This window comes from Leptinotarsa decemlineata, unplaced genomic scaffold (assembly GCF_025532065.1).
Source record: "Leptinotarsa decemlineata unplaced genomic scaffold, Ldec_3_MD MMD2_tig00000505_RagTag_RagTag, whole genome shotgun sequence".
Classification (NCBI taxonomy): Eukaryota; Metazoa; Arthropoda; class Insecta; order Coleoptera; family Chrysomelidae; genus Leptinotarsa; species Leptinotarsa decemlineata.
In genome coordinates, this window is record NW_027412549.1 from 8,668,812 (window position 1) to 8,694,158 (window position 25,347).

General features: G+C 33.9%; 1 protein-coding gene and 1 pseudogene across 2 annotated transcripts; both read right to left on the reverse strand.

The window, feature by feature from the left end:
* Positions 1–862: 862 nt before the first annotated feature.
* LOC111507200 (endocuticle structural protein SgAbd-6-like) lies at positions 863–9,588 on the reverse strand. Its single transcript, XM_023162487.2, has 3 exons — positions 9,478–9,588; positions 4,833–4,957; positions 863–1,189 (listed from the first exon to the last, which is right to left on the reverse strand). Exons 1-3 carry the CDS (start codon positions 9,490–9,492, stop codon positions 925–927), a joined length of 405 nt encoding a protein of 134 aa, XP_023018255.2. The 5' UTR covers positions 9,493–9,588; the 3' UTR covers positions 863–924.
* A 5,845-nt stretch (positions 9,589–15,433) lies between these two features.
* On the reverse strand, positions 15,434–16,994 carry LOC141481881 (uncharacterized; annotated as a pseudogene). Its single transcript, XR_012465225.1, has one exon. The product of XR_012465225.1 is annotated as an uncharacterized protein (transcript).
* Between the last annotated feature and the right edge of the window lie 8,353 nt (positions 16,995–25,347).

Sequence of the window (25,347 nt, forward strand, 5' to 3'; positions counted from 1 at the left end):
CCCATCGAGTTAATATGGGCGGATGTGAAGAATTTTGTGGCTAGGCATCATACCACGTTCAAATTTGCAGATCTCAAAGTACTTTTTGATGAGGCTTTGAAAAGAGTCACAGCGGAGAAATGGGAGAAGTGTGTTCGGCATGTGATATCGGAAGTCGAGACAAAGATGTGGAAGCTTGATAACATAATAGAGGCACAAATCGAGCCCCTGATAATTCAGATTGGTGAGGATGACACTACTGATGAGGAGACAAATTCATCCAGTTGAATAATTTTGATTAATATTCCTTTTGATTTTACATAAAATAAAAATTATCAATGAAGGAATAATTACGTCTCTTTTCATATAATGCTTGAATGCGCTGTGAAAAATCCAATGAAAATCTTTCTATATTACACATATTATCTGCATTTTTCCCGTTGAACTGCAAGACTTGTGCATTTTCCTCGTTATTATAAAAAAGTTTTCCTAAGTATGATATAGCATTTGCAATCAACAAGATGTTGGTTCTGAATACGACCCTGGCCAATTCTTGGGATTTTCAATATCACGTGCGTAGGGCATGTCAATGTTTACATCCACTCTATCTTGGATTTGAATTTGCTTTAGTACAGGAAAAATTATTGGCATCAAATCGATTCAGGTTGTCAATCAATATTTTTTTCAAGTATAGATAGGATTGAAATCTGATAATTCAGCAGAAATTATACATTAACGATAATATCTTGAAAAAAAAATATGTATTATCTACACGAATAATTATTTTCAATTTTCAAACATCCAAAAGTAAATCATAATTTATATGAAGTTTTCGTGGAGAACATTGAAAACTGTTCAAAAGTTGGGAAATAATCAACTATGATACCATGAAACCAGCAATTTTTTAATAAAAAATTTCAAGTCAACTCGCACAGTTCAACTATTTTATCCCAAGCCATTTCCAGCTAACGATTTTATTGCTGCAGAAGGTATTCCAAGTTGGCCTACTCTGGAAACTCCAGCGGATTTTGGTAAATGTTTTCCAGCAGGTTGAAATCCATTTTTGTCGGCCAGATATTCAACATAGTAGTTACCTCCATCTGCTCCAACGTAAGAATAATGACCATACACTGAAGGATGCTCATTTTCAGTTCCTACATCTCGTTCTTCACCTGTTTGATCGTGATGGAAACCGTCGCTTGTATCAACGCTGGAAAAAAGAAAATTGCTATTTCGGAATATATTGGGTAACAGTCTTCAAAGGCGGTATTTGTGTTGGTCTAGGTCTAGATCTTGATCTTAAGAACTACAAGACAGATTTTCAACGACATGTGTATAAACATTTCATGTTTCACGGAAATTTTGATATTTGCCATTGTTGCCATCTGCTATTATTCGAATGGTTCAACTTGAGTTGAACCACTCGATATTGTGATTTGAAAAACTGTAGGGAGTAACCAACTTAGTGAAAGAAAACCAAATCGTAACTGCACATTATTATATTTTTTGGGTTCATTCATATGTATTGTACTCATCACTTATTAGGTGTCTCGTTTACCAGTTGTCACAGATCAGATATGTACGAAAAATTGAACCCATTCAATATACATAAATCATTTTCCAAAGACTAAGCGATACATTGATTACAAAATCATTCTTTGTTGCTGCATATGAAAAATAGCTCCATAAATCAAATCTAGCACAACATTGAAATTCAAGTTTATTTTAATGTAAGTCAATGCTGAAAAACATTTCGAAATTATTATAATATTATGTAAAATACAAATCATTTTCTGTCAGCAAACGTGAAGAAGGAAAAATCAAGATATGTGTCAGGTTTGTCAACTCAGGTTTGAATATTTTAGTTTCGTGCTATTATCTTATAAAATGCAAGTAAACTTTCATACAAATTGATTTGGTTTAGATCAGAGCTATGTTGCTTGAATTAGATTATTACATTTTTGGAAAAAATTGCTTTCAGCTTTAACCCTTTGAGTTGTCATGGTATCTATTAGGTACCTCCTTTTTCGAATTTATTTACTTTTTCCGTGGTAGTGGTATTGTTTTGCAACCAGTTCAATTGTGATCTCAAGCATGTATTCGTATCGAAATATTTTTTGTTCGGAATAATTCGGACTGTAAACATTTCTTTCGTACAACTTGAAAGAAGGGAAGTGAGGTTAGACGGTATTTTCGTGCATAAATTCATATTTATAAGTTTTGTGTTAGGATTTGTTTCTGCAGGTCAGTGAAATTCGAGAATATAATTTCTGTTATCATAGTCTACTTACTATGATATGAGTGAATCGTAATCCACAATTCAGTCTATTTTTTGTGACCATCTAGAAAGTGGTACCTAAAGTTACCACTGCACCTAATTTGCCTATACCTATACCATATGATTGCTTTCGATATGGTCATCACGGAAAAGTTGGTTCTTTCTGAATGATAATTTTTTTTTTCGTTTTCAGAGTGAATCATAGTTAGCAATGAAAATTAAGAAAATTAGAAGAAATACTGTTTTATCTATCAATGATATCCAAGATTTTTCATATGATGAAATTATGGAAGGATTTGAATTACCTTCGGGTTCAGAGTCTGAGCTATCAGATTTAGATTCAGATAGTAGTGAAGACCTGACTTACACAGAGTTGGCTCCGGTGAAATGTTTTCAGAGTGAAACTGGAATCGATCTGAAAGACGTACAAAGAATGAGCAAATCTCCATTACTTGAGACCAATGATCGATCTAGCATCTGTGATATTCCAACTTGTTCATTTCAAGCTAATGAAATGAATGTCCATGTAACGGAAAATAGCGATTGTTCCCTTTTGAATATTGGTAACATGAATAGGTCGAATGATGGTTCTAAGGAGGAACATGAGTTTGAACAACTCGAAGATGATGGATCTTCAGAGTCAGACTCAAACGAACCATTATCAGAGATAAAAAAATGGTTGGATGGGATTTGGGAGGAAAAGAAAAAACAATCTAAGTTGAAAGATTTCACGAAAACTACTGGGCCAATATTGGATGATAATGTAGTGACACCATGTGACCATTTTCTCAGTGTTTTTCCAGATACTTTATTCGAACATTCAGTGTTTCAGACAAACTTATTTTCAACCCAAGCTGAAAAACCATTCCAGCCAACGAATATCACAGAAATGAAAAAATTCATAGCCGCTAATATAATGATGGGTATCACGAAGAAACCTTCATATAAAGATTATTGGAGTAGTAACATTCAATTGAGAGATGAATATATAAGTTCATTTCTTCCATTGAAGAGTTTCAGCTGGCTGCTTTCCCATATTCATGCAAATGACAACCATATGATGCCAAGACGGGGTGATGATAACTACGATAAATTGTATAAGATCAGACCTGTGCTTTCCGAAACATTCAAATCAACATACAGACCTACACGTCATCAAAGTATAGATGAAAGTATGGTCAAATTCAAAGGCCATTCTGTATTGAAACAATATGTTCCATTGAAACCTATCAAAGGAGGATTTAAAATTTGGGTCCGAGCTGACAAATATGGTTATGTAGGTCACTTCCAAGTGTACAGAGGAAAAATTGGTAGTAATCCAGAACTAAATTTAGGTGAACGAGTTGTAACCGACTTGACTAGAGATTTAGTTGGAAATAATTACTTCATCTATTTTGATAATTTTTTTTCTAGTATTCCATTGATGGTAAATCTTTTGAACGATGGAATATAAGCTTGTGGTACCATAAGATCAAATCGCAAAGGTTTACCAAGAAAAATTCTGAATAATTCCGAAAGAGGATCTAGCGTAGCTCTTTCATCATACAAGCACGAAGGTCTTTGTTTTGTGCAATGGCAAGACAAAAAACCTGTTCAATTGATTTCAAACTGTCACGATGGTACTGTTTCATTAACAGTCACAAGAGAGACGCGAACAGGAGAACAAATCGAAGTTGCATGCCCACAAATTGTCAAGGATTACAACAAATACATGGGTGCTGTAGATCTCAGTGATATGTTCAAATCTTATTATGCCATTGATAGAAAAAGTCGTAGATGGTGGTTACGGCTATTTTGGCATTTCGTCGATGTCAGCATAAGTAATGCCTCTATATTATTCATTCAAAGGAATTCGATGGAAGGACCAAAGATGAAGATGAAGGATTTCAGGCTAAGAGTGGTTGCAGGCCTGATTGGAGCAGAAATGGCCAATCCGCGCGGAAGGAAATTCCATCCGATACCAAGATGTTGCCATAAACCTTTCATTCCAATGGAGCTACGAACTGATAAAGCTGCACATATGCCAGTGAGAACAACGAAACGCCGATGTGCCCATTGCAGCTCCGAAGTCAAACAAAAACGTACCTGTTGGATGTGTACCGTTTGCAAGCTACCATTGTGTCTGGGGGGAACAGAAGGGGAAAACTGCTTTATTCGTTACCATTCTTCCTAAAATTGATATATACGATTTGAATCTGAGCTTTTTGTGAAAATAAAACCTTATTTATTCACAAATTCAACATTTATTGCGGAAAGGTAGTATGCCAAGAGTGATAGTGGTATCCATGCTATATCACCATTTTTTAGGGGTGGGGATGAATGAAAAAAATTAAATTTTATTTGATGTTCCTCACATACTCATTTGAAAGGGTTACAACCAATAAATTATGAAGAAATTGAGAATTACCAATTTGCCACTCAAAGGGTTAACTTCTCCATCTTTATACAAAAACAAGTGGGAAACTTCCACGGATGGAGAAGTTGAACACAAAATCCTTTTTTTTCAAAACATATTTTTCCCTAAGAATATACCCTGTGAAATCAAACTAGATCATCATAACTTCTGTGTACTCACTTGAATGAATATCTGCCAAAACCATTGTTGTCATAATCGTATTTCAGGATACCCGACTGTCTAGGATCATTTCTAGACTGAGGCCTTGAATATACTACGCAAACAAGGGCACAAGCAAATAATACCTGAAAAAAATTGGTTTTTAGAAGTGAATCATTTTAGAATCATCATGTAAAATTTTGGAAATATTTCTGTGGATGATAGAAAAAATTAAATAACATTGAAGGGATTACTCCACACTAAGACTATTGTTCAACTATCATGGAAGTTGTTACATTCAATAACAAATAGGATATAGTTAACATAAATTCAGGGCTCTTGAATTTGAAATCTGATTGCTGAACGAGACCAAGGGCATACAACCGGTTATAAGAAGAAAATAGACATGAGAAAATTTTCATATCGAATTTGAAAATAAGTAGATATTTCTTCGCCTAATGTATACTATTTCAAACTATATATGCGAGAATATTTCAGAATTTTTATTTGAAAGGAATAGGCAAAATGTGGCGCATGGAGAAATGTGAGATATGGATCATATAACAGATGAATAATATTTTCATCATCATCAAATGTCTGTAGTTGTTTATTAAATATCAGTTGACGTCCTTCATGAACTCATAAGGAATGTGAAACACGTGATATTTCGAAATTTTTGTTTTACTCATTTCCATCTCAAACATTTTTCGTATTTTCATCGACCTTTTTTGGGTATTTTCACCTTTTCTGATCTAGAAATGACAAAAATTGTGATACAGAACTTCATATGAGCTTAGAAGCAAACGATTCAGGTCACCCTTATTAGTGACTGCGTAAATGCAAATTATTTTTCATTCTATTCAGTGTATTCATCGCATTCAATAGTTTGTTTCACAAAAAAAAATCCAGATACTCATTTTGACGTTTCGGAGGGTAAAACCCAGCTCCTACAGTTTTTTCTATGAATCGTTCCATTTTCAAAAGTCCTGTATGAAGTTTTCATATTTTCAAATTGTGAAAATTACCCAAAAAAGGTCGATTAAAACTGTATTTTTTTTTCAGAAGAAATGACTTTCGTTCAATATTGACAACATTGTTTTGATGGATATTTTTATAACTCTATATATGTACTTCCTTTCAGTTGTGATAAATGTTTCCTTACTTTTTGAAATAACTTCCACGATATGAAATATCAGCTCAGGATGAAGTGAGTATCATTAAAAAACAGAAGGAATACCGAGTTGTCATTCAGTATTGTTATTGACTCTGTGTTGAAAGAAGAAACACTTTTTCATCATTTCAATAATGTATTTACGATCTTTGCTAACATTGTCATGAAATATCCTAAAATTAATAAAACTCATTGGGGTAAGCGGAAATTCAGTGGCGGCTCGTAGAAGAATCACATTGAATTCTGGTGCCATTCATTCATTTTATTTTTATCAGATTCGAAGCTGTTGATGTGCTTAATGTGTCTAAGAATATATTTGCAAGTTTATCATCGTCGGGGACCTTTTATGAACGGAGTTTGAATTTTTAGCAATTTATTTCCTCCTCAAGAGTAGATTATCCTTACGATCAACCGGCTATCATAAACGGCTTACTGCCTTTCCATCATGGTTATTTCTGTTTACAAGATGTATTTTGGAATACTAAGTGATTCTTTATATACGCTTATATTTCTGATAAATTTTCAGGGCGAATTTTCCGATGGAAATGAACCGCTCATCGTGATATATTTTCAATGTATTTTTAGAGAGACTTTCATGACAATTCCGCACCATTCTCGTGAAACGTTACAATGAAAATTATTTGAGTTTTCGGAAAGAATAAGGCTTTTGAAAAATGCGTATTTTTGGATGCTGTTTAAATGTCTAAAATGACCGTTTGAACTCATTATATATTTTTTGTAAAATTTTTGATGCAACAAAAAAGAAAGCTTTATCCCATTTCATTATCAAATGGGATACATTTGATATTGGGTCATTCATGGGAAAATGTTGACTCATCTAAGCTTGCTGAATATAATTGTTTTTAAGAGCCTATTTCAACTACATAATGATTCGTGAAGTAAATAATTTTCATTAGACCATGCAAAAGTAATACAAATTTCCTGTTTGTTCCAATATTCTAACACCAGAATGATAGATCGCTTTCCAAACTAATAAAAACACTTCGTTACTTTGTCAACGACTCTCTTTTTCATCAGAATAGATGATCATTGATTTTTTCGAAATCAGCAGGATCTTTTGAAATATGCAACCAGGGCATATGCACAGCGCTGTGAAAACTACTTGTCCAGCACAGCACAGCACAGCAGCAAGGCGCTGTCCGTCGCCTGATGACGACGGGTAGTAGCATCGCCCACTTGTCCAGGTACAACCAGCATACTAAAGTGGTGTTTGTTCGATTTCAAGGGAATTTCAGTTGTCATCGAGCGGTGACAGAAAATGTCTATCACTAGCAGTTCTAACGAAAAAGTCGTCATTATAGTGGCCGCATTATTAAATGTAGAAGAAAATAACCACAAAAAAGAAGAATGTGGTCCATTCCATCAATCAAAAGAGGGCAAATCTGGGACACTTTCATCATATTTTCAACGACCTGAAATTAGACGAGGATAAATTTTGCCAGTATTTCCGAATGACTCCAGTCAAATTTTTAGAACTTCTGGATATTATAGAGCCTGCCTTAACAAGCAACTCAATTTTTCCTCGTCCATTTTCATAGGTATCGTCTGACACTATGCTGTCACCTGATGGAATAGCAAAACAGAGAGACAGAAACTTCTCGAACACGTTTGGACAAGTTGATGCTGCCAAGCGCTGGCTGGCGACGCGCTCACTTGGCCTGTCCGTCACAGCACGAACCGTTATATGCCGGACAGGATCAGGAAGCTGGAATCCTTTCTGGCGACGGATGCTCTTGACTGTGCCGTTGCGGGCTAGTGGGCGGTTATCCATTCATTTTCATTGTTCTAATCCTATCCGTATTTTAACGGGACGGGTCGTGCTGTGCTGGGCCGAACAAGTGGGCGACAGGCTTTTCCGGTACATCACAGCATGGCACTGTCCGTCGCCTAATGGCGACGGGTAGTGGCATCGCCCACTTGTCCAGCTACAACCGAAATACTGAAGGATCTGTTTGTTCCATTTCAAAGGAATTTCACTTGACATCGAGCGGTGATAAGAACATGTCTATCACTAGCAGTCGTCATTATAGTGGCCGCATTATTGAATGCGTCTATGGGTCTGTCCCATTAATCAAAAGAGGGCAAATCTGGGAGAATTGCATCATCTTTTCAACGATCTGAAAGAAGACGAGGAGAAATTTTTACAATATTTCCGAATAACAAGTTGGCGACAAGCTTAATGAGCAGATGTGGTTTAGTCCACTCTCACACGAAAAGTTCGGTTGGTCAGATAGGATTCAAGAAACCTGTATCATGCTCTCATACTCAGAGGCGTTGCTGCCCCAATGAGTATAAAAACAATTTTACATGGTTTGAATTTCTCGACATTCAAATTAATAATTCATTTCATAAACCACAACAAACACAAACTATGATTTTCCTCAAATCACTTCAGTTCCATTCATTTTTACTCATAATCATTTCTATTGTTTGTGCTTTCTGTATTGAATACTATTCTCTTGTAGCACACGAAGATATACAGAAGAATCAGACGCCATAGAAGAACGAATATATTTCGAGAAACAATGCGGATTAATGCTCGTTAAATGCGTCGTATGGAAGCAAATAGAAAGGGAGACTACATATTACACATTTAAACTTATTGAATTCATTGTCCTATAATATGATAGATTGGACGAGTCATAATTCTAATACTCAAAATGCTAGTAGATTGAGAAGAAAAAATAATTAGAGAATGTAACATCGATGTACAATAGACCTGTCGAATGCATCCAAAATATAAAATCAATTCTTGTTGAACGTTTCTCAACCTACCTTTCAAACAATCCCATACCAAACAATTCAGGGGGTTTATTGTAACATCAACACCAGCAATAGGAGGTGATTTTTATAAATAATGATATTTGCATTTTCAACAAGAAGTTGATTATGGACAGCACAATTTTTAGCAGTTTCTGCTTACTTTGATAAGTGTAGCTCAATAGTTTCAATAAATAAAATTCATTTTGAAACTTGCAGAGTACTAATTGACTGAATAATTTCTGATGCAGCCAGTTTCAGGACTTCTTGAATTTACTACAGAAGATTACAAAATGACTATTGAATATGTCTGATTTTTGAATCTCACCGTTGCTCATTCAGTGATAATTCATTATATTGATCGAACTATACTAATAACTGAATGAGCCAATGCGGTAGTATTCGTTTTGGAAATGTTATTGTAACATCAAAATATGAAGTTCAAATAAGAACAAACGTGAAGTCAAGTGAATAAGTAGCAAAATGCAGCATGCCAATATCTCTATCATTACATTATAATTGAGAGTGATAAATTAAAAACCAATTTTTCACTGTTCACTCACAGCAATTGGCCTACTGGCCCACTACGAATAATCGATACTTTTGGAATATACAAGACACTATTTGTTGCACAACACAAACTACTGAACTTTCAGAAAAGATTTCGTAGAATCAGGTTTTGGACTGAATAGATTTTAAATCTAGTCAACTTACTGTTTTCATTAACATCTCGTTTTGTAACTGACAACGACGATGAAACCATATGACGTTACTTATATATACTTTCAGATCGTCCCCACACCTGTGTCACGAAAATTTTTCGAGCATTAACAAAAATGTAATATTCAATATTTGATATCACTTTGATGTATGACACTTGATATAAAATCATCAAGTATTAAAAGTAATTTGCATATTTTTTTTGAAAATAATCTTATTGCCTAAACTAGCAACCATCATTTTATGTTTTGATCATACAATCATCTCAAATATGTATTGGCTGAAATTGATGCGTTTTCATAATACAGTAACCCACTAGGCAAAATAATGATCATAACTGCTACCAAAATAAATTTTGGATTATTTCAGAAGTATTGAAAACTAGTAGAAATGATCAATCTTTTTTCACAAATAACAAATAACTCTTGATTTTATGGGATGACGGGTATTCTCGTGCAGGAAGAATCGTCTGAAAGGTTGGTTGAATTATTCATGATTCACATATTTTATGACTGTAAACGAAGAAATGTCAATTTCTCATATATATTCATATATTCATCTCGCTGACAGTCTTCAGAATTTTCACCTTTATTAAAATCCCATGACAATCCACAACATCATCTTTGAAGAAGTCATCACTGGTTTCAAAATGTCACTTCATACTTCCCCTTTTCAACATTTTCAACGTTTTCAACAATACCAGTCATCGATAGTTTTTTGGTACTACATCATCAACTCATATCTCTCAAATTGTTTGTATCTAGGATTGTATCTCAAACAAAAATACGGTAGATTAAACAAAGTTTATTATACAGTGTGACTCACGGTCGGTCCTAGGTTAGATGTATTTGAAAAACGCAACGCAGGAATTCTCTGAAAATTTCATATCTTACATTTCCTTACCTGTTCTATCGGTTTTCGAAATGAAAAATAATTTTTGTATAATATGATCCATAACATAGCCCTGATTGAACTTAAGTACATCAGTACTCTCAATTCATGAAAAGTAATATTTTGATGATAGTTTGGACAAACTCGAAATATTCAATTGTAAGTGAAAATATTGATTATTCAAATAAAGTTCTTGTGAAATTATTGATTACATATGAACAAAGTGATCAAATCATTGTCAAAATTTGCATAAAATTCAACCAAATATATCCTGAATTAACACCAATAAATGAGAGGAAGTTTGTAAGGTTTCAAAATAATTTCCTTAACTATGGCTCAAAGTTTCCAGGAAACAACTGTTCTAAAAATGAGGCATTTCTAGGTAGGAAGTAAGATTTTCTGGGTTATAACATTGGAAAGGCAGAAAATACAGAATTAGGATGATTAAAAATAACGAAATTGTGAACAAAATATCACATTTTCACAATAAATGCTGGATATGTCGTCCATTACATTACATTTCAGAATGTTCTTTTATACGCGACTTGTGGTTCCAAATCTTCAATACATCGCACTATTCGCCGTCGCAGTTCTTCTTTGGAAGGCACTGAAGTACTGTACACCCTTCCTTCCAAAATACCCCATGAAAATGTCAAGTGGCGTGAGATAGGGAGATCTCGATGGCCAATCCCACGGCCCTATGAGACTAAACCATCGATCATCGAACATTTCGTGAAGTTTCCTGGAAACTTCCGTCCAGTTGAAACCACGAATTCCTGTTTCCTCTAAGGCAAATTTTCGAGGAAATCGTTAACAGTAGTCCTCAATATTTGGAGATATCTCACTGCATTCAGTTAGTCTTTTTAAATAGAAAACCACATTTATTTCTCTTCTGAATAGAGAATGCATTCAGGTGAAATTTCTCTTGAAAACCTATTTCTTTCGTCACATAAGGATTGGGATCAGCCCAAAAATGATTACTCCTTTTATTGAAAATGCCATCCCTCGTAGATTTTGATTCGTCGCTCCAAATTATTTTTGACTATAGTTCCCGATCTTCATGTATATGTATTAAACGGAATTCGTAAAAATGCATTCTACGTTCAAAGTCTTCTGCTTTGAGGGCTTGAACTTTGGTAAATTTATACGGATGCATTTCGTGAGTTTTCAAAATTTGTTGAACTGAAGCATGTGTTTTCTTAATAAAGTCACTTCTAGAAACATCAATATTTTAGGAATTTGGTTTTAGGAATTATCAAGCTTATAACTGTTTGGTTACTTTAATAAGTAATTTACATATAGTTATCGACGGTGTTTCAAAACATCTCCCAAGATGAATGCAAATATCGATTATTGAAAGGAAGTTCCAACGAAATTATTCATTTGACACGGACAGTGTGATCGAATCATTGACAGAACTCGCAGAAAATTGAGCTAATTGTATTCTGAATTAAAACCAGTGAACAAAAGAAGTTTGTAAGCGCCCTCAACATTACCATAACCTGTTACTTCAAATAAGGACAATACTGTTAACTCTTTGGCATATTCCATAAGCATGAAAATTGTGGGTGGAACCTGTTGAATGATCAAATCGATATAGTTTACTCATCGGTTTTCAAATTAGCATATCCACATTGTCACAAGTAAACAAAATTCAGTTACTCAATCAAGCTAAGTACCACTATTATTACCTACAGTGGTGTTATATAGGAGCTAATGTAATCAATCATTTTTAGTTCAATGTATAAGTTTGAAAATGTCATTATAGGAAGAAACTGCAGTAACGTTAATTACAAATAAAAGTGGTAAAACACATAGAAACTTTCACTTTCTCTTTTCTTCATGAAGCAATTTTCACCATCTTTCACGTCGTGTTGCTAGGACTTTTTGATGGAAGTGGCAACGCCGCAATGCTGAAAATATTTTAGATCGATAGAACATGTACGGAAATGAGGTGTGGAATTTTTTGAAGAATACTGCGTTGCGTTTTTCAGAAACGTCTAACCTACCACTGACCGTGAGTCACGCTGTATAGACACTATCTTGTTTCTATGTAGAACACTTAGAAATTTCTGAGTGATGATCATGATTGACCTTAAAAATATCTAAATTCATCCTGTTTTTCTACTCTTTATGAAAACGTGAACAATTTTGCCCTACGAGAGAGCCAATGAGGTTCATACATTCATTACAATGAATATGTTCTATAAAAAAATCCACATTATACGGAAGTATGATGTTAATTAAGCTTTGAAAAGTTCATCAATTCACAGTTTGATTCAACGAAGATCTTTTGAATTGATTTTTGCATTACAGTTTCCTGTAAGAATATTCAATGGCAATAGTTACTTAGACATAACAGGTTTAATGACCTGTCTTATTTTTTTGTGCTAGCGTATAGTAGAAGTTGTTAAACACGTTAGAATCTATATTCGCATCAGTTAGCAATATATTACCTTCCACGTGATTTATTTATTATAGTCCAGTTATCTTTTGCTTTATTTTCAGCCATGTATAGTTTGTCTTCAAAATATTGATCTTTTTCAATGGAAAATATATTTCGAATATATCTCTCAGGTAGTTTTGAAGCATGTTAACTGAATCAAAGTTAAAAACGTTTGCCTCTGGTGTTATATTACATAGGTTTCTAAATGATTCGTAGTTCGCCTTGCTATATATTCGTCCGTATCTATATTTACTTCTTTCATTGACTGTTTGGAGTGAAATTTCGAAGATAAGAGCTTCATGGTCTGAAAGGCCTGCGGGAACAGTCTTACAGCTAATATTCTGTTTTTCCAAATTTGAGCAGATATAGTTAATGATAGTCGCTGAAAACATGGTTATTTTTGTATGTTCATTAACATGCATGGTCAAGTTTAGAGAGGTCAGTAAGTTATGAAGATCCTGCTTTACCATACACTCTTCATCGTCGTAACTTATTTTAACGTCACCTGTAAGTACAATCTTTGAGTTAATTGATAGGTTTGACAAAAGAATTTCAAGTGTATTTAAAAAGTTTTTAAAATCGGAATCAGGCGATCAGTAAATATAAATTATACATATAGATGCTTTTTTTCATGCACCAAAGAGAATTCAAATTCGTTTTCTACTAAAAGAAAGTCATATTTATCAATGTTTACTAATATAAGATCATTGAGTATTTCATCATTCGCTAGAATCATGTACCGAGTTACTTCTGCAATATTTGGCTACAATGACATAATTTGAAATATAAGATGCTTTATCCTCTCTTAGCCAGTATTCAGTGAGAAGAACAAAATCTGTAATATTCTATAATTCAAGAAAAATCTAGAGTTCATAAGTTTTGTTTCTTACTGATTGGATATTAAGTAATAATGAAGAGAGGGTAGTTTTGATATTGGCACATTGTGTTTTGGTTGTACTTTTCTTCCCACTTGGTGAATTTATGCATGCTCCAGTTCGCTCGGAAGCATTCGCGTGCATAAAAAATCACTATTCACATTTTGGTTGATCAGGTTCGTATTTTTTTCGACTTCTTGAATTTCTTGAGAAATTAGAATTAAGTACCCATGATCAGCGGTGGAATTTATAAGATGGTTCAGTTAGGGTCTAAACTGGGATAGTTTGGGATAAAGATAACTTTCTCCATCTTCACAAAATGTCTGCAAGCTTACCTTAATTGGTATACTAATTTGCATGTTCTGAATACATTTGGGCGATCACACTTGTTCGTTTGTGACAGAAGTTATTTGTGCTGCATCAAGGTGTGTTTCGATATGACTTAGGATGACCATAATATCAAATATTTCTGGGAAAATAGGTGGAGCAGATTTTCATCAGAATGTTATTCTCCTCTCATCAAACAATAGAGCATAAAACAGTGTATCCATCTAATTTTTCTGTAGACAATTTTATTTGTTTTAAATGAGGTACATAGATGAGCCTTTGTGATGTATCATTGAGGAAACTTTAAAATCTGTTTCCTCAGAATTCGAATCTTGTGCAAGCTAAGGACTAACGAGATCTTACCTTTTAACGTGTGATTCCTAACACGGGTTGAACGATAGCAAATTAACACCACCGACCAACACGGCGGTCGATTTGAGTGAGTGAAGTCGAACCGACCGGCTACTGACCTACCAATCAATAGAAAAAAAAAATGAAAACAAATGTGTTCAATATAAAAATAATATGTGTTAGGGAGTGCGTTAGGATCAGAGCTCTGTACAGCCCTGGACATTATCTTGTTGGGAGTACTGGATGGGACAGCCCTGAATATCACCTGATAGGTTTACATAAGAGGATGATACATTCCTTTGTGGGTTGAAATATGTTTAAGTGGGGCAGTCTGAAACTGACATTGTTGTTGAATAGACTAATAAATGTCATGAAGTTGGTGGTGTTATAAGTGTTTTAATATCGTTGTTAGCCAGTGAGGCATTCCTAACATATGTTTGTGTATTTGAATATAGAATAAAGAAAATAACTTTTGCCTAATTTCTACTATTCTCAAGTAACAAATGCAATAACAAGATAAGTACTTAAATATACACTGATAAGGTCAATAACATTCAACAGAAATGAAATAAAGTATTCAAATAAAGTAATCAAATGATCATCAACTTATGGAAACAAAAACTAATGAAGATTTTCTGCTAAAATATTTTTATGATGATTTAAATTCTCCGGCACACAAACAAATCTTTACCAGATGATAAAGAACACAAGCCAAAAACTGAAAAAATAACAAAATGTTCAAAATAGCCTATTTTGCATGATTTGTGGCTTCAACTCAAGATAGTTATATTTTCTACAATTGAGTACAAGATAAAATTGTTCTTAACCTATTATTTGGAATGGATATATCCCCTTGTAGTAACTCAAACCAGATGAAGGATTACAAAACATGTATCCATTTATTATGCAAATTGACTTTTTATGTTAATGACTCTCAAAATGAACCTCAGGTACTTAGTATCAATGAAAAATGTGTTGTCTTAAATTCATCAAATCGCTTTTGACTGGTAAGTAACTCTCTTCTGTTAATCCAATCCATTTGAAAAGAACACTGGACAAAATGAATAATGTGAAGTATTATTGGTACAATTTCAAAAAGCGACTGAACATCTTTCTACTGAGGCGTAATTGAAAACAATCATCAAGCATTGATGAGAACGTCATTCAAGATCTTTAAAACACGTGATTCGTATTTTTCCAAATGGCTCACTTTACATATATTCATCACAGCATTTATGCAAATATTGATTATTTTTGCACATATTATTCTAAATTCTTCAAATTCATCTCATCATAGAAATGGTTTCAGGGTCGTTACTGATGGTATATGAGCTCAGCTTTCGTAAATTTCTGGGAGAGGCAAATTTACCGATCTTGGTAAGAAGTATGCAACAGGAATATGAGTCTCTGGAGTCGAACTGGAAATAAACTCTTGATGCAGAGGATTTGGTGTACTTCCGTCAATTTGTTGAAAAGGACAAACAAAAGTACTACAGGAAAGTCCTGTGCACTTGTGCCGAAGTAGCGATTCACATTGGATTTGAATCGTTGGAAAAACGTTATTAGGAAGTTTATTCCACATAAACGCAGTTTTCCGAAGTTCAAGGTGTACTGGGATGAACCTCAAAACGATGAGCTGCCACAGTCCGTCGCGTATTTCTGATGGTAGAATCAAATATGCCAAGTCAATTGAACACCTTCCGTAAAAGTATCTATAGAAGAGAGACAAATCTCCAACCTTTCTTCGATGTTCCAGGCTATCAAGGTTATACGTAATGTTCGCGTCTCCAATCAGGCGGGTGACTATTTTATGGATGGAATGCAGCAACTTCAGGGCTCCATACATGAGAACAATACTTCAAAGAAGGCCTGATCTGAGCTTTATGAAGCATCATAAGTTGCTGATTATTATTTATTTCTCGAGGAGATATGGAAAATCAAATTTGGTCAAGATGGTCGTGGAGTGGTTGGGAAAACATTCCTCACATAATCTCCGTTTATTGTTTGGGGAGCCATTGGTTTCGGGGAACCAGAGGTCAAATTTTCTCCTACAGCTTTTGGGTTCAATCCGTACAAAATATGTTGGTTCAATGTTTTAGCGGTTCTTTCGTTTCCGTGATATAGATGCGGTGCAATGGGTGTGGGCAATCCTGAAAAATCAGTTATTGGTTTTGGAGAAGATCTTGAAATGTCTAAACTGTGCACAACTGTTTTCCTTAAAGACCCAATAATTTTTTTGGATCATCATGGTCAGGGTGCTTATAACGGTGATGATGATCATGTTGGTCATGATGATCGTGATGATCATGATGGTCATGATTGCCATCATTATCATTGTGATGATGGTAATGATCCGTGGAACAAATGGCGGTACCATTATGTGGTACCATTATGTGAAACGCTTGATCTTTTGCAGTATACCGTACTTCGTATTCTACGTCATCAGGTCCTAGGTAGGAGAGAGAACCAAGTACTTTCACAAATTTATGTTCTGTTTTAGCATTTGCTATTTCACCAACTTCTTGACTGGAAATGCCATCACTGGTTTCGAAACTGGAATAAATGATCAATATTGTAATTAAATTGATGGATGTAGCCCTTACTACGTGGTAGGAGATCATAATGAAGAAAAGAAAATTGAAACTTTCTATGATTTTTACCACTTTTATTTGTAACTAACGTTACTGCAGTTTCGTCTTATAAGGACATTTTCAAAATTATACATTAATGTATAATATATAATATTCAATGTATAAGTTTGAAAATGTCCTTATTGGACGAAACTGCAAGTTACAAATGGAAGTGGTAAACAACATAGAAAGTTTCAATTCTATTTTCTTCAATATATAAGTATATAATTCACACTGTCGAAATGTGAAAATTGTCTTATATAACGAATATTCATAGATTGCTCAATATACGGCTTGATATTGGATTCTATTCAACGAATTATGAAAAGGATTATGGCATGAGTTATTTGTTTCACGAGAACACACGTATATCTTGTTTCAAATGACAACATCGATGATAATAATGAATATCTACATTATGCGGCCTTACGAATATTTCATCATCTTTGGCACTGATATCGAAGAGGATATCACTGTGATTATGCTCCATTGCAAACTATTTCCAATGGTATTCCATTTAAAATGATAATTTGGACAGAAAAGACTCCTCTATTGAATTTGTATTGATACTGGTATTTTTCTACAAAGATTTTCCCGCAACTTAAAGGAGGATACACCATCTGTTCATGATGTCGTGATTCAATTTATCTGTTCTTTTACGTTGTGATGCTATTTTTGATTTTTAATAGCAATATATCTATATCTAGGAGGAAGAGAAGGTTCAATGATCAATATTATATTCACCTAAAGTGATATGGTACTGTTCCTATGATGTCGAAATCATATTTGAATATATGTGCACTCTTTGGATTATTCAAAGCTACACCGTAACCAATTATGAAACAGAACCCAAATATAACTTGAATAAAAAATAATTTTTTTGTGTCAAATGAAAATAAAATCCAGCATTCATTTCAACCACTACTTGATTATCATTTCCTTCTATTTTACAATAACACTTTTCAAATTCTGATGAATAATGGATTCATAATCCTTATCCTTTCAATACACATATGTTATACTTACGTATAACATAGTATAACGTATGCGTATTGAAACCATAAGGATTGTGAATCCATTATTCGTCAAAATTCGGAAAATAATAATAATAATATTTATTTACCAAAGAATCAATACATACACTTTCAATTCATTATTGAAGAATGCAAGTAAACAAACACAGAGAAAATCTACAAAGGCTAACCTGCACGTGGATCACTAAGGTTATTATACAATGAATTCTAAAATAAGTGACTAGTTATTTATAAATATATAGTAAATTTATAGAATATTGGACAAAATATCGGAAAGCAATTGAATAAATAAATGAAATATATGAAATAATTTCACGCTAGTAAACAAACACAATCACATAATATTAAAATACTAATGAAGAAAAAATGAAGAAAATCGATAATACTAATTGAAACACAGTCACATATATATAATTGATATGCTGGATGGAGTTTATAATTTCACAAATGATACACAAGTAGATACGATTTTAGAACATGAATACATTTCAATTTGCATTTTTGAGGTCTATCTATCAAACAGTTTATCTTATTTCTTGGTTTCATATTTATCCATTTCTTGGCTTCCCGCTTAAATAGGGACAGTGAATTGAGATTGTTAATTTCAGTTGGAATTTTATTGAATAGTTTAGGAGCAAGAAAAACATAACATCTCTGTCCAATAGTTTTAGTCATCTTAGGTGCTTTCAAGGCTTCTTTCTTATATCGGGTGTTGTATATGACGTACGTGTTTGCTTGATGGAAGTATGTGAATGTGAGTAAAAAAGTTTGGCGTATATCAAGAAACCCTAATTCCCTATGAAGATCATGACTAGAATAGTCACATTTTTCACCGAGTATAATTTTTATGAGTCATTTCTGTAGTGTTTCGAGATTTTTTAGGTAGTTGTTAGTTACTCCACCCCAAGCAATAATTCCATGATTGATGTGTGTTTGAACAAGTGTATAATACATGATGCCAAGGTGATGTATATCAAAAATTATTTTTAAATATTTGAATTTACTCAAAAAGAATCGGAGTTTTTTATTATGTTACAGATGTGAGCATCCTATCTCAAATGACTAATCTACTGTGATGCCGAGATATTTAACAGTTCTGTTTTCCATCAGAAGCAGAGATTGGTTTTCAATTCTAACTTCAATTCGGTCGAAATCGGGTAAGTTTGGTTCATAACTGGTCAGTGGTAAGTATACTGTTTTTTCAACATTCACTGTCAGAAGTTTACTACTGAAAAACTTGAATAAAATTGGTAGTGCATTTTGGATTTTCTGTTTCAGAGTGTTCCAGTCTCGATCTTTGAAAAAACCAACCGTGTCATCAGCAAAGCCAGTTATATCTCCAGGAATGGGTAGGTTAAACATCTCATTGATATAGAGTATGGAAAGAATGGGTCCTAAAACAGTGCCCTGTGGAACTCCATAACGAATAGCTTTATTGTTACTCCGGGTGTTATCTATTTGTACACATTGTTGCCGATTATTTAAATAGCTATTTATTAAATCCCATGATTTTCCCCTGAATCCTATATTTTCGAGTGACTTCATCAAATTTGGATGGCTCACAGTATCTAAGGCTTTTCCCAAATCAATGAAGACACAGATGGACGGTTTCTTAGTGTCTACCGCTACGTACATCTTTTTGATTAAATCGGCCATTGCATCTTGTGTTGATTTACCATCCATAAAACCAAATTGATTATCCTAAATTAAATTGTACTTTTGTACAAAACTGATAATTCGTTTTTCTATAATTTTTTCTATTATTTTACTAATATTCGAAATAACTGAAATAGGTATATAATTTGTAAGGAAACTTTCAGTTCCTGACTTATAGAGAGGTTTCACTACAGCGAATTTCAAAATTTCTGGAAATACACCAGTTTCCAAGACCAAATTTACGATTCTTTCAGTAGGATAAATTAAGAGGTCAATGCATTTCTTGATGGTCTCTGATCCTATTCCGCCCAGTCCTGGGGCCTTATTTGATTTCAGTTCTTTTACAACCTGTTTTATTTCGCCCTCATCTGTTGGCCCCAAGTATAGTGTATTTGAAATTATGTTTGTGCGGAATTGTTGATCTGTTCTCGTTATTTTATTAGCAAGGTTTGCACCCACACTGACGAAATAATTATTGAATGATTCTGCTATAATGAAAGTGTCTGTTTGGGTTTCATTGTCTATCTGTATTTCTTTAATCTTATTGACTGATTCTTTCCTTTGTAGTTTTTTTACCCAGTTCCACATGTGTTTCCGACAATTCCTATCTTTATTGATCATTCTTTTAAAATAGTCTGCCTTACTTTTATATAAGAAAATCTAGAGTTTTTCTGTATATTTCATACTCATTTTTCAAGTTTAAGTTATCTGGTTTTTTTTAGGTTTTCTGTACATATAATTTTTTTGATTGACAGATTTAATAAGCCCATCAGTTATCTAGGGACTCTTTTTCTGTTAATAGTGAACGTATTACTACTCTGCTCTATATGTTTTTTTAAATTCATTATTAAACGATTCCGTAATACAATTTATATCGTTGGCTATAAACATTTCCGCCCATGTTTCCAGGGCTAATCTTTCTTTCAGTGCATCATCATTTATATATGTTTTTTGACATACATTTGATTTTGATTTTTCTTTTTCAGATTGAAGCCTATATTGCAGAATTTCCGAATAATGGTCCGAGAGGAACGACTTCAACATTATTGGAATGAAATCCTCATATATTTTTTTAGTTTTTATAAAAATATGATCAAGACAGCTGCTGCTCTGACCTTGTTCACGAGTTGCCTCGTTAATCATTGAAATATATCCATGTTTTTCCATGCTATTTAAATATTCTTCCCTATCATCACTCTCTTTAACGAGATCTATATTTATATCACCCAGTATGATATTGATATTTTTATTATTATTACAAGTTTTTAAATAATTATTCAAGCCGAAATTGAAATTATTGACATCTGTAGACGTTGATCTATATATGGATACAATTTTGAAAGTTTTCCCATTCACTTCAAAAGTCAACTCAATTGCATGCCTGCCGCCAAGGATAATGATCTTACGATTGAAATGTAATTCTTTCCTGATGTAGATAAGGATACCATCTGCCTTTTGAAGTCACACCCGAATAAATTATATCATATCCATCCAAGTTAAATATTCCCGCATCATACAGATTCCACGTTTCAGTTAAAATTATGCAATCAAAATTACATTCGAATTCACTAAGAAATATTGTAAGTTCATCAGTGTTTTGCAAGACTTCTAATATTATTGTGAAATATGTTAATCATCGAGGCTTTTTCAAGCAATCGATTGCAACATGTCCTCAACAGACATCAAACAATCACCAGAGTTGGTTACTTTAGTACAGATTTGTGTTGGTAGCTAATCTCTTATATATGCATCCATTTAATTTCGTTTCGAATGAATAATTTGGAGTAAGAAATATATAGTACATGAAAATAAAAAGTGTTGATTGTTGTTTTTTTGGGAGTTTCGTTTGATGAGTTGTTACGCGTCTTGGTGGTGATTTTTGACTGATAATGAGAATAGTTTGCTTTTTCTTGTTCGAAATTTGAAGTTGGTTGGATTACTGGATCTTCTTCAAAATCTACTTCTTTGGGAGAAGGGGTAGACGGTTCGCTTTGTACTTTTCTTTAGATATTGGGTGAGGTAGGATAATCGTTTTCTTCAACGAAATTCTTTATGTCTTCTATTGTGTAGGCTTCCCCTTCTATAATCAGTTTTTCGCCTTTTATAACTACGTGCTTATGTTTGTCTCTTGCTTCCTTCAAACTTCTCAGTAGTATTTTTCTGTTCTGTACATTTTAATTTTGAGCAATTTTCTAGGATTTTTTTTCAGGTATGTAGTGAATGATAATAAAATTGGTCTATTATGGGTGTTTCTTTTACCTAATCTAAATATATTATTGATTTGTCTGTTTTCCAGATGGACTTTCAATTTATTTATGAATAAATGTGTGATGGATGAAACCAGATTTTCTTTGTTTTTTTCCGATGTTTCTTGTAAACCGTACAGCACAAGATTATTGGTAATTATTTTTCTTTGGACTTTGTTGAGTTGTTGTTTCAGTATTTCATTTTCTTCTTCCAGTTTGTCCGCTTTTGTTCTGATAGTGTCAACTTCTGAATATAATACTTTCACCAGGTTATTCGTTGACCCTTCGATGTTGTCAATTCTCTGACTCAAATTCTTGTTAACTTCTTTCAGGAGTAAATAAACGTCTTCTATTGTTCTGTTTCCGATTCATCCATAGTGGAGAGTATTGTTCTGTGGACGCCACTGGCTCTGGATTTAATCTGATGTGCACAAAAAACCTTGCTTAGGGCTTTTTTCACTTGACTTCACAGAATGGTAATCGTTTCTATTTATGTCGATTTTGACTCTATTGTTCAATTCACACTTTTTTTATTAGTTCACAGCACTAGGCCAATGAACGAAACACATCTTCATATAAATTTCAATCATTTATTATACAGGGTGTCCCTGGACTTCCTCTTTTCCTCTCGGGAATGTATAGATGGGGTCAAAATATCACCAGTACTTCATATAACTTTTTTTCCTAAAATCCTTCGTTACCAAGTAACGGGCCCTCGAAGTTACAAAATGAAAAATGTTTTTCTTTGATAACTTTTCAAGTGAATATTCAAAATCATCCAAATTTTGGTAATTGACTAAACAAATGAATTTCTTCGATGAGCTTTCATGCAGGAGTCAGTTGTTTTGCTACAAAGTCAGGAACGGACTACCCCCGATGGTCCACACCCCAAAACTTTGAAATGACAGATATTTTTCAATATTTTTCAACAAATTAAGGTTACTTGGACAATTTTATGAATAAAAGTACTCGTGTGGAAAGTCGATCGGAGCAACAAGTCTTGATAAAAATGTAGTTTCACTCGACGACATCAAACCCGCTCGTCCACCATTATTTGAAATGAATAATTATCAAAGCAGAAATAATAATGATAACGTTAATTCAACAACATTTATCCTGAGATGTCTACCATTATTCGAAAATATTAGTTTTTAAGGAAAATGGAAATGACAGGTAAAATGTTCATAACGAATTTTTATAATGCAAACACGTTCAACTAACGAAACTCAAGAGCCTCAAGAGCAAACAGAAATGAAAAATCCGCTACAGAAACTGCTCGATATGACCACCTTCTCTCTCTATACATTTTCTTAGTCTGCGAAGACACCCTCTCTGTACTTGAAATAGCATTCCAGGGTCGTTTCGTATGGCTTCACAATGTAATGTTATCCTATTCAACAATGCATCTCTTGTGTGAATAGGTGTAGCGTAAACAAGGCTTTTTAGATGCCCTCACAGAAAGAAATCCAATGGATTTAAATCCGGAGACCGCGATGGCCATGAATATGGCCCACCTCTACCAATCCATCTATTGTGGAAAATATGGTTCAGATGGTCACGCACAATCAAACTAAAATGAGGAGGAGCGCCATCATGCATAAACCACATATCTCTTCGGGTTTGCAATGGAACATGTTCCAAAAGTCCATTCAAATCGTTCTGAATGAACTCCAAATAACGTTCTCCATTCAATCGGTCCTGTAGAACGAATGGTCCTATAAGATGGTTTTCTATGATACCAGCCCAAACATTCACGTTGAATTTCCGTTGGTGTTTGGTTTGCAATATCCCATGGGGATTTTCTTCGGCCCATATATGGAGATTATGAGAGTTGATAACTCCATCTCTACTGAAACCTGCTTCATCAGTGAATAAAACTCGATTAATAAAAGTCATATCCTCTCTTTGCCTATCCATGAACCAATTGGCATATTACAGTCGTGCTGGAAAATCTTGAGGTGTCATGGCATGTACCTTCTGGATGTGAAATGGGTGGAGCAGTTGTTCCCTAATTATTCTATGAATAGTGGACTTGGATGTATGGAACTGTTCTGATAGATTTCTGATGCTCATTGAAGGATCATCAGCGACGGCTTCCAAAATATTTTCCTCCAATACAACGGTACGTACAGTCCTAGGAGCGCCCTCACCACCTCGTTTTGGCAAAACTGTACCTACAATAATATCGAAATAAAACAACGTGCTCAAATCAATTATCAATTATTACATACCTGTCTCCCTCAAGCTGCGATCGACACGCTCGAATGTTTCTCTTGACGGTACCGTTCGATTGGGAAAATGCTCGGAATACAGACGACGAGCTTCTGCAGCATTACAAAATGCTCGTCCATAAAATACATGCATATCTGCATATTCATTGAATGTAAACTGTTCGGCCATATCAAAAAAATTCAAAATATCCTATAGAATATTGACAATACAATGATAGTCATATGACAACGCACCACTCAACAAAACAAAATCGCATTCCAGTTTCTCATTTTTTATCAAAACTTTCTAAGAGGTTTTTTTGTCAACATCTGTGAAAGAAATGGAACATAATTATTCCCTGGATATTTTTCACCTGATCATGTGCAGCCGTTTTTGTAGTTCATTCGTTTGCTTTTTATTAGTATAGTAAATATTTTTCCGATGTGCGTTTTTTCAGCTAAATTTAGATTCGTGTTAAAGAATTTCTCCCATAAAATTATAATTATCAGTGAAACTCCTCAACAGTTTAGCTGTGAAGAAGAATTTGAAACATTCGAATGTTGAGTTTCATGAGATTCAGATAACTGATCAACACGAAACGTGATTATTCCACACGTATTATGTACATACAAAATATGGAATGAATTCGATATTTCATAGTAGAGTAGCTTGTTAGTTTAAAAACACCACGAATCTACAGAACTTGATATTTCTTTTGAAAAAATATCTGCTATGACAATTGTGACTTAAACTTCCATATAGGTACTGTACTTTTTGTTTACGACTTCATTTTAGCATACTTTGTATTATTCCTGTTATAAATGTTGTTGAATTAACGTTATCATTATTATTTCTGCTTTGATAATTATTCATTTCAAATAATGGTGGACGAGCGGGTTTGATGTCGTCGAGTAGAACTACATTTTTATCAAGACTCGTTGCTCCGATCGACTTTCCACACGAGTACTTTTATTAATAAAATTGTCCAAGTAACCTTATTTTGTTGAAAAATATTGAAAAATATTTGTCATTTCAAAGTTTTGGGTGTGGACCATCGGGGGTAGTCCGTTCCTGACTTTGTAGCAAAACAACTGACTCCTGCATGAAAGCTCATCAACGGAATTTATTTGTTTATTCAATTACCAAAATTTGGATGATATTCACTTGAAAAGTTATCAAAGAAAAACATTTTTCATT

What these genes read in the sequence shown, in the direction of transcription:
- LOC111507200 (XM_023162487.2), bottom strand. An exon ending in TTTGGCAGATATTCATTCAA is followed by an intron (nt 1,190 to 4,832) that starts GTGAGTACACAG and finishes TCTTTTTTCCAG; the next exon opens with CGTTGATACAAGCGACGGTT.